Source organism: Ranitomeya variabilis, chromosome 1 (assembly GCF_051348905.1).
Source record: "Ranitomeya variabilis isolate aRanVar5 chromosome 1, aRanVar5.hap1, whole genome shotgun sequence".
Lineage (NCBI taxonomy): Eukaryota > Metazoa > Chordata > Amphibia > Anura > Dendrobatidae > Ranitomeya > Ranitomeya variabilis.
The window spans coordinates 848,577,424-848,595,455 of record NC_135232.1 but is presented as its reverse complement, the minus strand read 5'-3'; the positions used below and the strand labels follow the sequence as shown (position 1 = coordinate 848,595,455).

General features: G+C 42.1%; 1 protein-coding gene across 3 annotated transcripts in view; it reads left to right on the top strand.

Moving 5' to 3' along the window:
- Nucleotides 1–12,117, top strand: part of RCHY1 (ring finger and CHY zinc finger domain containing 1) — an 81,311-nt gene extending 69,194 nt beyond the window's left edge. For 2 of the 3 annotated variants that reach the window (XM_077276661.1, XM_077276669.1), the window contains exon 9: nucleotides 10,034–12,013. In XM_077276661.1, coding sequence (XP_077132776.1) covers nucleotides 10,034–10,162 — 129 coding nt within the window. In that variant the 3' untranslated portion in view covers nucleotides 10,163–12,013. Of the gene's footprint in view, nucleotides 1–10,033 lie in introns of all 3 variants that reach the window. The other variant, XM_077276654.1, reaches the window with a different exon arrangement.
- Nucleotides 12,118–18,032: the final 5,915 nt, after the last annotated feature.

Here is an 18,032-nt window from a genome sequence, read left to right as displayed (position 1 = left end):
AACACAATCGTTTTGTGCACATATAATATTGTTCTTGGCAGCAAATCTCCTGTTTACACCAGATTAATTATGCAAAACGGACAAGACAAGTGCATACTATGATTTTATTTGTCCGTTGTGCACATGGACCTCACCCTGACCAGAAATACGGTCTTCTGCAGGTAGTTTAACCCCTTAGGCCCCTTTCACACATCAGTTTTTTGCTATCAGTCGCAATCTGTTGAATTTAAAAAAAAAAACGAATCCAATGACTGATGCCGCCGGTTTGTTTTATTCTCAGACTTGTATTAGCAACGGATGGCCTCTCGTTTCATCCGTTGTCGGCCGGAGACAATGGACACAGTAACTTTTTTTTGTGTACGTCGAAAAAATGAACATTGACGGAACTGTCGTTTGCTCGAATGGAAGCATATGGGTGCCGGATCCGACAAATGACAGAATCCGGCAACAGATTCCTTTTTTCTTTTAACTGAGCATGCTCTGATTTATTTTGGATCCAATTAGCCTCATCCTCTAGTCGGATCCGTCAAAAAAACAAATCCGTCGCATCAGTTTTCCACAATCTGCGACGGATCCGTCGAGCCAACGGATTGTGACTGACGGCAAAAAACTGATGTGTGAAAGGGGCCATAGTAACCAGGACAATTTTTACAATTCTGACCACTGTCGCTTTGAGGTTATAGCTGTGGAACGCGTCAATGGATCCCCCTGATTCTAAGATTATTTTTTGGTGACCTATTGTACTTCATGTTCGTCAAATTTATTCGATATGACTTGTGTTTACTTTTTTAAAAAATGGAAAGTTAGTAAAAATTTAGCAATTTTCAAAATAATAATTTTTGTGCCCTTAAATCAAGGAGTCGTGTCACACAAAATAGTTAATAAATAATATTTCCCACATGTCTACTTTACATCAGCACAATTTTGGAAACATAATTTTTTTTTTTTTTTGTTAGGACGTTGTAAGGGTTAAAAGTTGACCAGCCATTTTTAATTTTTCCAACAAAATTGACAAAACCATTTTTTAGAGACCACCTCACATTTGAAGTGTGTTTGGGGGGTCAATATTACAGAAAATACCCAAAAGTGACACCATTCTGAAAACTGCACCCCTCAAGGTGCTCAAAACCACATTCAAGAAGTTTATTAACCCTTCAGGTGCTTCACGATAACTAAAGCAATGTGGAAGGAAAAAATGAACACTTTTTTTCACAAAATTTACGTTCGACCCAAACATTTTCACAAGGGTATCAGGAAAAAATGGACCACAAAATTTGTTGTGCAATTTCTCCTGAGTATGCCGATACCCCGTATGTGTGGGAAAGCCACTGTTTGGGAGCATGCAGGGCTCAGAAGGGAGGAAGCACCATTTGACTTTTTGATTTCAAAATTGGCTGGAATCAATTGCGGGCGCCATGTCGCATTTGGAAACCCCTACTGATGTGCCTATGCCAAACCACCTATGCCAAAACATGGTATCCATCCACAGACCAGTTTCGGGGTTAGTGGTTTTCCTTTATTGGATGCTGCCCTTCCCGTGGTTGTTCCTTCCCGGTGAAAGACCTGGCTATTTATTGCTTACGTTGAGAAACACATGATGGTGTCTCCGCGGCTTTTCTACATGCATTTGCATATTTCCCTTTAGGGATGGGGGCAGTGTTCTGGATCACTGCGTTGAGAAACACGTGATGGTGTCTCCGCGGTGTTGGATGTTTTGATCTCCCCGAGGTCATTCATCCTTATGTTTATAATCGATATCAGGTCTGACTGACATTATTGCCTCTTTAAATTCAGATTTGAGGCCGGACATTAAAGCTGACACAAAAAGGTGTGAATGGGCTTTATTATACAGTGAAAACCTCAAATCTTTAAACGCTACCGTAAGACGCCCATAAAACTTCTCGGCAGTCTCCCCCTTGTCCCGTGCGACATCTGTGAGGGAGGTAGCTTTGTCCGCTAGTCTATCTTGTGCCCAAACCTTTAAAGCATTGCAGAAATCAACACCACTCTCATATGTTCCCCTATCCAAATTCACATTACACTGTGTTCCAAATTATTATGCAAATAATATTTCCTCATAATTTCTCTAAACTACCTATCTGAATTGCGGTCATTGTTATCTTCCAGTCATCTACTATTCTAGTATAATTGCAATGTTTTGGAACAAACTGCCTATGAAAACAGTATCTTTTAACAAAAAATAAACACTCAAAATGCATGTTCCAAATTATTATGCACAGCAGAGTTTTCAACCTTTTATTTTATTTTGAACAAAAAAAATGGTCAATTGTGAAGTTATAAGCATTATCAGCTTATTACAAAATGAAATCAAACAGTTTTCAAGTGAAAACTTTATTCTAGGTGATGTTACATTTGCACATAGGACCCCTTGTTCGAAAGAAGCTTCTGAACTCTCTCGTCCATTGAATTTGTCAGTTTTGGGATGGTTTCTGCTTCAGTTGTTTTGCATGTGGACAGAATACCCTCCCAGAGGTGTTGCTTAAATGTGAACTGCCTCCCGCCATCATAGACACTGTTTTTGATGATGCTCCAGAGGTTCTCAATGGGGTTGAGGTCAGGGGAAGATGGTGGCCACACCATAAGTTTGTCCTCTTTTATGCCCATAGCAGCCAGAGATGCAGATGTGTTTTTTGCAGCATGAGTGCATTATCATGCATGAAAATGATCTTGCTGCGGAAAGCACGGTTCTTCCTCTTGAACCATGGCAGGAAGTGTTGTTTTAGAAACTCCACATAGATTATGGAGTTCATCTTTACCCCTTCAGGGATCATAAAGGGGCCGACAATCTCTCTCCCCATGATTCCAGCCCAAAACATTACTCCACCTCCTCCTTGTTGGTGCCTTAGCCGTGTTTTCATGGGGTGTCCATCAACCAGCCATCCTCCACTCCATCCATCTGGACCATCGAGCGTTGCACGGCACTCATCGGTGAACAAAACAGTTTGGAAGTCGGTCTTCATGTATCGTTTGACCCACTGGAGCCGATCCTGCTTTTGTGCAGTGGATAGAGGTGGTCGACAGGATGGCTTACGCACAGCTGCAAACCTCTGAAGGACCCTGCATGTTCTGGGGACGTTGGAGGCACCAGCAGCTTCAAAAACTTGTCTGCTGCTATGACAAGGCATTTTTGCAGCTGCTCTTTTAACCTTACGCAATTGCCTGTTGGAAAGAGTCCTCAATTTTTCCTTACCAGCATGCACACGTGTGTGCTGGGAATCAGCTACATACTTCTTGATTGTGCGATAATCACGATGAAGTGTCTTGGCAATGTTGATTGTAGTCATGCCTTGACCTAAATACTCCACAATTTGTTGCTTCTCAGCAGCCGACACATCCTTTTTCTTTCCCATTTTGGCCAAAAATCTAGGCTGCTTAATAATGTGGAACAGCCTTCTTAAGTAGTCTTGCCTTTATTTGCACACACCTGCCAAACTAATTTGCACAGGTATCTGCAATTGCTTTCAGTGACATAAAGAGCCCTGACGCACATCACCATCAATGAGTTTGAATGACAAACAAAAAAATTCTAACCTTATCACTCATAAACGCTTTGTGCATAATAATTTGGAACACAGTGTATAGGTTATGCCACCCTCAATAATTGGAAATAACCCTTCCCAAGCCTTCACTCTGAGCAAGTGTAATAGATCTCTTCGGGGAGTGGAATAAAACTCGATTCGCTGCCATTTGTCTATAAAAGGCCATGGGGGAGGTTTCTGGATTGGGTAACTGGTTACAAAGGGTGTTTATTTGGGATACCCCCTGTATACTTTGGCCTGTCAGGAGTAGTTTCTACATCATCCTCTTCATACTCTATTACTGACTCGGGGGCGGGAGGAGGTGGCGGTAGTACGGGCACAAGAGGCATCTGCTGCGGAGGCGGGGCAGGAGGCTCTGTTACAGTTAGAGATTGCATTGCTGATTGGCCGTTAGGTGGCTATCGAGGACAAATCGGACCTCCTCCAATTTTATGGGGTTTTCCTGTATACACCGCTCTATTGCTGATACTATGACCATGGTGGCATCCTTCCTGGGATATTGAAAGATACCGGCAGAGATTAATGGTATGGCCTTGTACGTTGAGGCATCGTACCGGGGGAACAGAGGAGGCATACAGGATTGCGTTCTGGACAGCCTCAGTAAGTAATTGTTGGGACATAGGAATGTTGGTAGGATTATATTGTGGTCCCACTGCATGTATTACATATTGACACGGCAGCTGTCCTGCTCTGGTCGCTGCAACCTGTCCTGTTTCTACCTGGCCACACATTTGTATATATGAATTGGATTCCTCCTGTATCATTGGTCCGTCTTTCAGTGAAATTGTTATGGCCAGTCCTCCAGCATGGTGAAGTTGATTATTTGCGGCATTTACTATGGCCCCAACATGCTGCTTCGTAAGATCCCCCGTCCCTATCCTAAAGAGCACATCATGACGGTGGGGTCCAGGAATAACATCGGAATACATTTCCTGGAAATCTTCTATCTCCTTTGTGTATCCTGTCTCTGACCGGGTGACTAAAGTAGGAGGGGGTGGATACTCATAACCACTAGCAATACTAGGCATAGCAGGGACTGGTGCTGGCGGTGGCTGATGAGTGCCGTCAGGGTTTAGCAAGGGAAAGGTGGGGGCTACAACTCCGGGTCTTTTTGCTCCACAATTGTAACAGACCTCTCTCCACTGAGAATTAGTAACTCCGCATACATCACAAATCCACCCGGCAGGATCATAGGGTGGGTGCGCACTGAGTTTTGGCAGGATATATTGGTGCTTTGGGGTTGAGGGGCACGGAGCTTACAGTTGGGAGGAGAGGCTTGATTTCCTGGGGAGGGACCATATTATCTAACAGGGAGACCCCCTGTCCCAGATCATCATTTTTACTTGTTTGTCTTTCTAGCACATCACCCTCAGTCACTTTCTCAATTCCTTCTTGCATCACAAAACATCCAGTCTTTGTCATATTAGTACACAGCTTTCCTTTTTCAATGTAGCAATAACAGAAACAACCAGAATTTGCTTCCTCTTCTACTTCCACATAGCCTTCATCACACTATTCATGTGCCAGACCACGGAATTCCTCAGCATCTTTAAGCAAACCATTATCAATCAACCTTCCCTTGTTCTTTCTGATACCTTCATCCCATAGCGTAGGCTGTAGCCTCCCGCCCTTAGGAAATCCCATGATTGAGAATATTTTTCCTGCATTCCTGACAGATTTCGTTCCCCTTCTTTGAATCATAAGACTAACAGTATCAGATCCATCACACAAATCCAAACTCTTCTTTTTCTTCCACGGAAACATGATTCTCCTTTAGAGCTAAATATCCTTACTTCAGTTGTGCACAGTACTGGAGCGGCCGTTCAGACTGTTCCACCGGGTCTGTCCCCCACTGGGACAACCCAAAAATTCCAACGCGGTACTCCGTGAAAGGAGTCTTAGACTATCCCTCCGGACACCTCTGGAGAGAGAGATATATATATATATATATATATATATATATATATATATATATATATATATATATATATATATATATATATATATATATATATATATATATATATATATATATATATATACATATATATATATATATATATATATATATATATATATATATATATATATATATATATATACATATACATATACATATACATATACATATACATAGTACACCTGTCCAACTTCTTGTTAACACTTAATTTCTAATCAGCCAATCACATGGCGGCAACTCAGTGCATGTAGACATGGTCAAGACAATCTCCTGCAGTTCAAACCGAGCATCAGTATGGGGAAGAAAGGTGATTTGAGTGCCTTTGAACGTGGCATGGTTGTTGGTGCCAGAAGGGCTGGTCTGAGTATTTCAGAAACTGCTGATCTACTGGGATTTTCACGCACAACCATCTCTAGGGTTTACAGAGAATGGTCCAAAAAAGAAAAAAAATCCAGTGAGCGGCAGTTCTGTGGGCGGAAATGCCTTGTTGATGCCAGAGGAGAATGGGCAGACTGGTTCGAGCTGATAGAAAGGCAACAGTGACTCAAATCGCCACCCGTTACAACCAAGGTAGGCCTAAGAGCATCTCTGAACGCACAGTGCGTCGAACTTTGAGGCAGATGGGCTACAGCAGCAGAAGACCACACTGGGTACCACTCCTTTCAGCTAAGAACAGGAAACTGAGGCTACAATTTGTACAAGCTCATCGAAATTGGACAGTAGAAGATTGGAAAAACGTTGCTTGGTCTGATGAGTCTCGATTTCTGCTGCGACATTCGGATGGTAGGGTCAGAATTTGGCGTAAACAACATGAAAGCATGGATCCATCCTGCCTTGTATGGAGCATCTTTGGGATCTGCAGCCGACAAATCTGCGGCAACTGTGTGATGCCATCATGTCAATATGGACCAAAATCTCTGAGGAATGCTTCCAGCACCTTGTTGAATCTATGCCACGAAGAATTGAGGCAGTTCTGAAGGCAAAAGGGGGTCCAACCCGTTACTAGCATGGTGTACCTAATAAAGTGGCCGGTGAGTGTGTATAGATAGATAGATAGATATATATATATATATATATATATATATATATATATATATATATATATATATATATATATATATATATATATATTCCTGAGTTACGTATCCTACCCAATCTTCGATCACGTCACCGTGCCAGATTCTAACAGTGATCAGGATATTTTGACTAGAAAGAGAATTACAATCACTGGTCAATCCAGGGTGTCCGTCCCTTATGAAGTACGGTTCGAACACTGGGCCCCCAACGTAACTACACCTCTATATGATTCCACCCAAGAATCACCCCACCATCAGGGATAACCTCAGATCCTCTTTGCAGCAACAAAGACAGGAAAACCACACCAAACGGTCAGTCTGAACAATATAACTGCCAACTTACCGTGGTTGTCGTGGGGGGATGATCATTCCCAATTTCCAGTGCCTGTGTCCGGTGTGAGGGTCCTTTGTCTTGTGCTCCGGGGGGCAGAATCGTCCCTGTTTGGGGGGCCCATGTTGGGCACCAAGCTGTTGGGGGAGGATCTGAAGTGACCCTTCGCTTTTGACTCTGGTTTCCAAATTGATCCACAGGGCGTTGCCAGCAACTGAGAATTAGTTTGTGTCGCACTTTTCATAATCTTAGCCAGTTATACTTCAACCAATAGTATAAAAACACTTAAAACACTTGATCTATAAGAATACAGAAAAAACGGAAACTACATATATGGCCATTTCTACGTGGCATAGGAAAAAAACACATAACAGCTCGTGCATCAAGGTCTCGCAGAACAATACACCCTCAGTCTCATATCTTGTCCAGGCTGGAACAATGTGGCCCCACAACAACTATGAACATTTACCAAATTAACAGAATTTATCTCGTAAACAACAAGATGGAGTCGCAAGCACCAAATGAAGCCCTTTAGTTTTGACCTTAGTTTAATCCTTCACACCTAAACAGTGTAACCCCCCAATTCTAACTCCAACACTCCCCTAATCCCAACACTAACCGTAATCATAACCCCAACACCACCCTAACCCCAACACCAAAACCCTAGCTCTAACCCCAACTCTAACCCTAACTGCAAAGAATGGAAAAAATACATTTTTAATTTATTTTATTATTTGTAACTAAGGGAATGACAAAGGGGGGGTTGATTTACTATTTTATTATTTTGATCACTGTAATAGGATCTATGTAGAAATCAGGCTAAATAATGGAGAAGTGGATATGCTGTACTGCTGATAAATAAATCCAAAAACCTTAACCCCTCAGTGACAGAGCCAAGTTGCTGCTTAATGACCAAGCCAATTTTTACAATTCTGACCACTATCACTTTATGAGGTTATAACTCTGGGACGCTTCAACAGATCCCACTGATTCTGAGTTGTTGTTTTTTCGTGATATATTGTACTTCATGTAAGCGGTAAAATTTATTCAATATGACTTGTTTATTTATGAAAAAAGTGAAAATGTAGAAAATTTTGCAGTTTTCAAACTTTGAATTTTTATGCCTTTAAATCCGAGAGATATGTCACACAAAATACTTAATAAATAACATTTCCCACATGTCTACATAAGCACAATTTTGGAAACTATTTTTTTTTTATTAGGAAGTTATAAGAGTTAAGATTTGACCAGCAATTTTCTCATTTTTGCAACAAAATTTACAAAACCATTTTTTTAGGGGCTACATCACATATGAAGTCACTTTAAGGGGTGTACATGAAAGAAAATACTCAAAATTGACACCAGTCTAAAAACTGCACCCCTCAATGTGCTTAAAACCACATTATTATTATTATTATACATTTTTATAGCGCCATTTATTCTATGGCACTTTACACGTAGAAAGGGCAACATTCAAGAAGTTTATTAACCCTTTATGTGCTTCACAGGTACTGAAGCAATGTGGAAGGACAAAATTAACATTTAACTTTTTTTCACAAACATTTTACTTCAGAACCATTTTTTTTCTTTTCACAAGTGTAAAAAGAGAAATTGAACCACAAAAGTTGTTGTGTAATTTCTTCTGAATACGTCGATACTCCATACGTGGGGGTAAACCACTGTTTGGGCGGACAGCAGAACTTGGAAGGGAAGGAGCGCCGTTTGACTTTTTCATCGCAGAATTGGCTGGAATTGAGATTGAACGCCATGTCTCTTTTGGAGATCCCCTAAACAGCTAAAAACTCCCCACAAGTGACCCCATTTTGGAAACTAGACCCCCCCCCCAAGGAGCTTATGTAGATGTGTGATGAGCAATTTTAACCCCCAAGTGCTTCACAGAAGTTTATAACGTAGAGCCGTGAAAATAAAAAATCATATTTTTTCCACAAAAATGATCTTTTCGGCCCAAAATTTATATTTTTCTAAGGGTAACAGGAGAAATTAGACCCCCCAATGTTGTTGTCCAATTTGTCCTGAGTATACTTATACCCCATGTGTGGGATTAAACCACTGGGTACATGACAGGGCTCAGAACGTAGGGAGCACCGTTTGATTTTTTTCGAACGCAAAATTGGCTGAAATCAATTGTGGCGCCATGTCGCGTTTGGAGACCCCCTTATGTACCTAAACAGTGGAAACCCCCAATTCTAACTCCAACCCTAAACCCAACATATCCCTAACCCTAATCCCAACCCTAGCCCTAACTTTAGCCCAACTCTAACCCTAATGGAAAAATGGAAATAAATATATATTTTTTTATTTTATTGTTTTTCCCTAACTAAGGGAGTGATAAAGGAGGGTTTTATTTACTGTCTTTTTTTTTTTTTGATCACTCTGATAGACCCTATCACAGTGATCAAAATGAAACAATAGGAAAAATTTCCTATTGTTGCCGGGTGCTGGCCTGCAGATCTCGTCGGGCGCACTCCACATGCGCCCCCCATTTTCTCCCGGAAGACGACGCCCGGGGAACTTCATGGGGGATGCCTGGACACCAGAGGTACCGGGGGGGGGTTATCGGTGGACCCTATTTCTCTCTCTGATGTGCGATCACATCAGAGGAGAGAGAAATTAAATGGAAAATCTGACCCCTTTTTTTTTTTTTTTTTTTTTGCGGCCACCGTTATGCCATTAATAACGACGATCGCAACACCGGGGTCGGTAAAAACCAACCCGAATCATGTTTTCTGGGGTCTCGGCCCCGGAGAAATTCCGACTCTGGGGGGCAATATACACTTAAACCACAGCTCTGCATTTTAACGGTGCTGAGTTTTAAGTAACCTTAATTGCCACCGTTAAAAGGTGTATCAGCGGTTAAAAGGAATGCAGAGCAGTTTATTCTCAACGTGTCTCAAAGTCTATCTGACTTTGTCAGGAGAACCACAACATGTTATATCTGCTGCTCCATTTTTATAAGCCTAATTTAGGGTTCTGACTCCTCCATTATAATCCAGATAGATCGATATGAAATTTCCTAGCTTTCTTTCCTATTCTTAACTTCTATTTGTTATTAATGTTGTAAATTGTAATTTTTTTTTTCTCTCAGATTCTCTGCAATGACTGCAGTGGAAGATCAACTGTACCCTTCCATATTTTAGGGATGAAATGCGATGGTTGTAAATCGTACAACACCACACAAGAAGGGAAGCCTCTATCACAGACAAGAACTGAGTAGTCAGTGGAGGTCTGCATGTTTGTGTTTCATCAGAACAAGAAAGTAAAAATAGCTCAAATAGACTGAATGAAAGATACAGCATACTTATAATATTGATGACTGATAAAATTGGAACCTCCTACATTATTGTAAAAATTGTCAAATTTTAAAAATTGTCAAATTTTGGATCCAGATGTACTCACTTGATTCTTATGCTTTTTTGTTCTTTACCATAGTTGAGATAATTAGAAAAATGTCAACTTAGCAAAATATTGTTTGCAGGATATACAGTATTCAAAAGCAGAAAGGTAAAACATGGACCAAGACTTTAACAAATGCAACAGAACTACAATTCGCATGATGGTACTACAACTTCCTATCATAAAGAGAGGAAGGGCTGCACAGTTTTATCTGGTTTAAAAATGCGTCTTACTTAATTCACTATGCACACGATTAGGCTTTTTTCATACAGGTCACTTTTCCATTTTTTTTTTGTTGTACCAAAGCTAGAGCTGACCATATGCATTATATAGTTGTCAGCCAAATGATAGTTTGGTCAACAGCTATCTGTCCCCAAAACAATTGCCCCTTTTATGGGAATACTCAGCCAAACTCTCTTATTTGTCTTTGAGAAGGCTGCTGCCATAATTATCTAGAAGCTGCTTATCTCCCCACTAAACAAAAGTATAGGGTAATTTAAGTTCCACTTTACCGAACGCTATGTCTCCAGACAAGTTGGGGAGAGTCAGGAGGCCCCGGTACATATAAGATCGTCCTGACTTTTATCTAACGTGTATGTCGTGGGGGCATTGGGAGTGGATTTTAAAAAGAAGCTATTATCAGAATATGATGTATTGTCTAAATCAGACTTTTGTGTTCAATATATTTTGTGTTTTTTAAACATATTGCAAAGTGTGTATTAAAAATGAAAAATAGAAATGTTGCAATATTTTTCTTATTGTTTCAGGAAACAACATATGAACATGGACACAGTAGTCCAATCCCAATCCTATCGTTTGCATTATTAGAGTATATAATCAGCCTGTGCAAATGTCATTGTGAATGAAGGGGGAAGAGTCAGCTGTGATGTCACCTCTTCTGATTGATGGATTCTGTGTTATCAGCTGTGTATTGTGTAACCTGTAATCCTTCCTTTGATAAGGAACCTGCTGAGCACTCTAAAGGTACCGTTACACTAAACGACTTACCAATGATCACGACCAGCGATGCGATCGTTGGTAAGTCGTTGTGTGGTCGCTGGGGAGCTGTCACACAGACGGCTCTCTCCAGCGACCAACGATCAGGGGAACGACTTCGGCATCGTTGAAACTGTCTTCAACTATGCCGAAGTCCCCCTGCAGCACCCGGGTAACCAGGGTAAACATCGGGTTACTAAGCGCAGGGCCGCGCTTAGTAACCCGATATTTACCATGGTTACCATTGTAAAAGTTAAAAAAAAATACTACATACTCACCTTCTGATGTCTGTCACGTCCCCCGCCGGCGGCTTCCCTGCACTGAATGTGTCAAATAAAAATGTGGAAATAAAAATTTTCAAGAATGTTTTAAAATACATGTAAAACAAAATCCTGATTTAACCAATAGGTAATTTGCTGATGATAGCTTCTTTTTGAAGTGTAAATAAATATAATTGAAAGTCTTATTTAAATACAATCTTGATTTTTATGAGGGAAAAAACTAAATTAAGTCTGTCCTGTGTGAACATGGCCTAAATTCAACTCAGGATATGTTACAGAGGTAAAGTACAGATGCAGTCACCCTTATAGCAGGATGAAATGACTAATTTATGGTGTTTCTTACTGCATTTATGTTTAGTGTAAAGCTTTATTTTATAATAAATATTTATTCAGGTAACATGGTCCTCTGCTGCTCTGTACTCTAAATGTCTCATTCTCTACCGTCTCATTTTTTTGTCAATGGAGTTTCTACTAAGGAACACAAAATAAAGACCAAAAAGTAGGAAAACCTGTTTAGTTTTTATGATGCCCTCCTGTATATTCCTGTATATTCCTAGTGTCATTTAACGAGTACCCACTTTTTGTGTATCAGATATGCCATAACATTACTCTCAATGGAGACTTTTTCAAGTAATTCATGCTACCGCGGATAGCTGGGTTTGTTGCTGAGCATGGGTACAATGTAAAGAAACCACAGATCTTTTTGGGTCCCTGTTTATTCGGCAAGCTATAGCGCTTACCGATTAAGCTGCGTTGGGAACCCGGCTTCCTGGATCGCTCTGGCTGATCAGATGTTCGGTGCCGCAGCTGCATGTGTCGCGGCTGTGTCACAGTCACAAATGCATGGAGAGCCTGTTTATTGGGCTCTCCATGCATGTGTTGTGACTGCGACACATGCAGCTGCAGAGCCGAACAGCTGATGAGCCAGAGCGATCCAGGAAGCCGGGTTCCTAACGCAGCTTATTCGGTAGCGCTATAGCTTGCTGAATAAGCAGGGACCTGAAGAAATTCACTCAACTATACTCTTAACTATCACATGGTCCCTTCATGGTGAGAATTGAGGGCCGTTGCAGAATAATGTTTTTCACCCATTAGCTTAGTACTTATTAGAAATTAATCCCCTCCCAACTTAAGATGTACGGTATATGTATGCTTTACCCCTGGTACATGGGTGCATGCTGTGTTATACATTTGGCACCTGCTTCTAACAGCAACAATATCTATGTTTAATCACATCTTTAACAGTTTAGATCAGGAGTGGTGAGCCTCAGACGCTCTGACTTTTCATCTGGCCCCTGGGCAGATTCCTGGGGATTGCAGTGCTTGGGCCAGCAGCTCTATTTAGTCGTTCCATTAATTTGTTCTTGCTCTGTGAGCACGCTCACACAGTGTTGACTATTGAATGCTGAGGCGCGTGCAATGAAAGATTACATCAGGACGAACCTTCTGAGCGGAGTTGGCGCATGATTTGTATGGCCCCCAAAGGATGGTATGAATATCCAAATGGCTCTTGGCTAAAAAAAAAAAAAAAGATTCCCCACCTGTGGTTTAAATAATGCTATCAATCTTTGACAGCTGCATTTAAATGGTTTCCATTATCGTGGGCATCTGTTCGGGTGCCTAATGCCACCATTGCTATGACACAATCTCATTAGTGCTTATTGGAAACCATGTCAGCTGGTGGACCTGAAGGCTTCATCTCTGCTTTCTATGTACGCCAGTGAAGCCCAGCCTGTGGATCAAGTGAGAGCGTGAATATGCCAGTATATTGGAATATTAAAAGATATGATAGAAGGTGATCTCAGATTCAAGTAAAAATTGTTTAAAACTGCCAACAAAAAAAAAAAAGTTATGGCTTTGTTGACAAAAGCTTGTTATGAGGGAGTTAAAGGGAACCTGTCACCCCTTTTTTTAAAGATGAGATAAAAATAGCGTTAAATAGGGGCAGAGCTGGGCTTTACATTAGTGTCTTTTTTGTGCCTTTATTCCCCAGCTATGCTGCCGAAATACCTTTGTAAAGTCGCCGTTTTGGGCTGTCACTCACACTGGTCTGGTCAAATGGGCGTGGTGACATCACTGTTTCTTCCCCCAGATCTTGCTTATCTGTCCGTTGGTGGCGTAGTGGTTTGCGCATGTCCAACTGCCGAATCCACTGCTCAGCTGAGGGAAAAGAGCGCGATCTGCGCTATTCCCCTGGTGATCGGTGGGGGCGGCCATCTTCCTGAGGCCGCGCGTGCGCAGATGGAGTGCTCTGCTGCACGGGGCTTCAGGAAAATGGCCGTGGGATGCCGCGCGTGCGCAGATGGAGATCGCGGCGGCCATTTTCCTGAAGCCGAGTTCGCATCTTGGCTTCAGGAAAATGGCCGCCGCGATCTACATCTGCTCACGTGCGGCATCCCGTGGCCATTTTCCTGAAGCCCCGGGCAGCAGAGCGCTCCATCTGCGCACGCGCGGCCACAGGAAGATGGCCGCCCCCACCGATCACCAGGGTAATAGCGTAGATCGCGCTCTTTTTCCTCACAACTCTGCAGTGGATTCGGCACTTGGGAATGCGCAAACCACTACGCCACCAACAGAAAAATAAGCAAGATCTGGGGGAAGAAACAGCGATGTCACCACGCCCATCCGACCAGACCAGCCTGATTGACAGGCGAAAACGGCTACTTTGGTAACGTATTTCGGCAGCATAGGTGGGGAATCAGGGTCCACAAAATACACTATTGTAATGCACAGCTCAGGCCCTATTTAACGGTATTTTTATCTCATACGGAAAAAACGGGGTGACAGGTTCCCTTTAAGTAACTCTTAAACTTCCTTTATCTTTTGCTGTCTCTTCTTACTTCGGCATGTACCACTAAGAGCGTGTTCAGATAAGTGTATCAAACATCCGTGTGCTGTCCTTATGCAAAATTGATAGCATATCAACAGCACAGTACTGATGCTCGGCTATGTGATAGTTCACATTAAAGTATTTACATATGAACCACTTGAGTGTAAAGAAGGAAAACAAACTGCAGCTTTTGCTGCTTTGATCTGTATTCCACATCAGGGTTGTCAATGGGTGCGCAAACAAATAGATCACATACCGGTTATCATCCACATGCCAGAAGTTTTTTTTTTTACCAGTCCATTATTAACAAACAGTATTCTGACTTTAATTTAATAATTTGTACGTGTAAAAACCAGATGCTTCAAGAATGTAGAGACATACGGATGACATTATGGATTGTATATGGATGAAAAACCGTTTGGTTTTTTTTAAGTTTGTGGAACAGTCACCACAAGCATATTTCGGAAGATTGATGTGTTGGGGTTCAGGGATGATGTTGCATCTGATTAAGATGAGGAATTTATTGGTTTATTAGTTGGGCTGCCATGGAGTTAGTGCTATATGCCATTCTTACAATATATTGGAGGACAGTCATGGCACTTGTGATTCACTAGTTAGACATACCTGGTCTAAAGAAAGGCTGCAACAGACTGAGTTTCACCTTTTTTTAGTTCTACCACATTTTCAAATTCTGATCTGTCTTAAACCCTGAGATAAGGAGTTTCAGGATTTTTTTTCTTAGAAACTTAGAGATAACACATAGCAAAGTGAAAGTAAGAGGTACAACACCTAAACTCTTCAGCTGGAAGTAGACAGTATTAACTTTGGCCTATGAGATTCCAGCACATATGTAGAGATAAGCTGAGCTAATTATATTGCTACAGTGTTTGTCCAGAAAATGCCTGTATAAACACTGACCTATAATGTAATAGAGTAATCTGCCTTGATGCTCAATGTATCAGTGTAACTCTTCCGTGCACGTATTTGAATTTTACAATTTAACTTGGAGCAGGCACATCGTCTCCGAACGTTCCACATTACATTGGGACACCAATTATAATAAACTATGTAATCAATTCAACCAAGTATGTGAAACGGAGGTATTCAATGCATCGGCACACATCTGGATGACGAGCAAGGAGGGCAGGGGGGGCGAGGCTGATGACATCATCAAGGAGCGCATGTGACACGCCCAGAAGGTGGTAACACCTAGGTCACTCTTGGAGTGTTTGGAGATAGTGGGGAGGTGTTCTTCGCTGGGTGGGGTATAGTCTCTGCAATGACGTATCGAAAACTGCAAGGGTCACGTGACCTGAAAAGTAACAAGGTCCCGAGAGCAGGGACCAGTATATAGAAGGCTGGTTCCACTGCTCAGGTACTTCTCAGCCCATCTATCCAAGCCCAAGGAATGAGTGGAGTGGCGTCTTTGTGTCAGCGGAGGCAGTCGAACCTCAGAGAGGCTTGGATCTGTAAGCCGGTCCAGTCAGCGAAGAGCCATCAAGTTGGACGACTCTACAACCTCTAGGGATGATCGCACGGCTGGGAAGGGTCGTTCCTCGAAACCAGTACAATTAGATTGAGTCAAAGTGGTAAGTGATATTTGTGAAAGTTCGCTTGATAGGGTGTCTTCTTTCTAGTCTATTTGCCAGGAAAAGAAGTGCGTTACTAAGTCCAAAAACAAGGAGTGTGCTCTGTGCAAAACCCTATTAGCGGATTCTTATCAAAAAACGCTATGTCAGTCATGCATAGAACTGACTGGTGGAGGACCCAGCTTTTCCACTGGTCTGAGATCAGAATTAAATTAGAGATCAGCAAGGCCTTCTCTTAGAAAGGAAAACAGTAAAGGGAAATTCATAGGGATGTCTCCCCAGTTTCTGATGTATCCCTTGTTTTAAACTGAGGATCTCACCTGGTTTCTCATCGTCATCCTCGGATAGTGGCTCAGGGTCCCATTGTTTACCATTAAATTAAGTGAATGGACTGTTGAAAGAGGGCCAATCTTCCATGGGCATTGTGGATGCTAGGCCTGAGAGGTCAGTGCAGGATATAAGATTACGTGCCCTAGATCAAAGGACATGGAGGTATTTCTGTTAAATGAGAAAATCCAGGGGCTGGTGCAGAAAGAGTGGAAGAGACCAGAAAGGAAGGTCTCCCCCTTTTAAAAGAAAATAACCCTTTGAAGAACCTTTGTCTTTTTGGGGCAAAGCCCCAAGATTGGTTGTGGTAACTAAAGCTTCCAGGAGAGCCTCTCTGCAGCATTTACTACAGTATATGGGGACACTGAGTCACCTCCTGGATAGAGAAGCACACAGCTTTCTCAAGGGTACTTGGGAAACGGCAGTAGCAGCAACATGCACTGCCAGATCATTGATAATCTGGCTGGAGCAGCTGGAATCCCAGCTGAAAGGGTGACAAGAGAAGATGTCTTGTCCAACATTCTGATGATGCCTCAGCGGATTCTGTAAGGTTGGCGACAAGGTCGGCTGCCCTTTCTAATGCTACCCATAGGGATTTGTGGCTGAAGTTTTGGCCTAAGGATATCCAGACCAGAACGAGACTATGTTCCATCCCATGTGAGGGAAAGTTCCGGAATGTACAAACCTTTAAAATGGAGTGTATCAAATCTGCAATAAAACGGCTTTTTTCGGGTTGTTACATGGCAGACCAGGATTTAAAAAATGCGTACTGCCACATGACCATACATGTGGAACATCAGAGCTACCTTAGGATGGCATTAGTCATTAACATGGTGGTCAGGCACTTCAATTCAAGACCCTCCCATTTGGGCTAGCAGTAGCCCCTAGTGTATTTACGAAGGTAGTGGCGGAAGTCATAGTTCTGAACGATTTCTTGGTCATAGGGAAGTCGGTCCACCAATGTAATAAACACCTAGTGGAATTAGTGACCACCCCAAGGAATCTGGGCTGTTTGTTAAATGTAGAAAAAATTCATATTAGTGCCCTTAAAAACTTGGCAGTTTCTTGTGATCATACTGTATTCGGAGATTCAGGAATGTCACCTCCCAGTTTCTTAGATAGAGAAGATCCAGTACCAGGTGAAAGAAGCTAGGAGACCCCATGTCTCTTGGGGCATTTCAGCCCTAGCTGGGTACTTAGACATCATGCTTCCTAGCGGTTTTAGGGACACAATTCCATTCCAGGGTTCTGCAGTGGGATGTGTGACATAATGTTTTTTCTCTTAGGGGTCACTTAGGGGGATAGATGACGTCTCCTTGGTCAGTACAGCCCCTTCAGTGATCGATAGAGTTATTAAACCTGTCCTGGGTAATATCACTAAGTCACCACCGATGCCAGTCCATCAGGGTGGGGGGACCATCTAGGTAGGGAGGTGGTCCAGCGAATCTGGACTGAAAGTGAGAAAACCCTTTCTTCCAATGTAAAGGTGTTACTGGCTGTATAGCGGGCTGTAATTGAGTTCCTTGTATCCCATGGGTCAGAATGTCAAGATCCTCTCAGGCAATTGTGTAGCTTGGGCTTACATAAACTGCAAGGGGGGTACTCGGTCAAAAACATTTATGAGAGTGACAGATTATCTGTTTCACAATGGACAATAGAGTTGAGCGA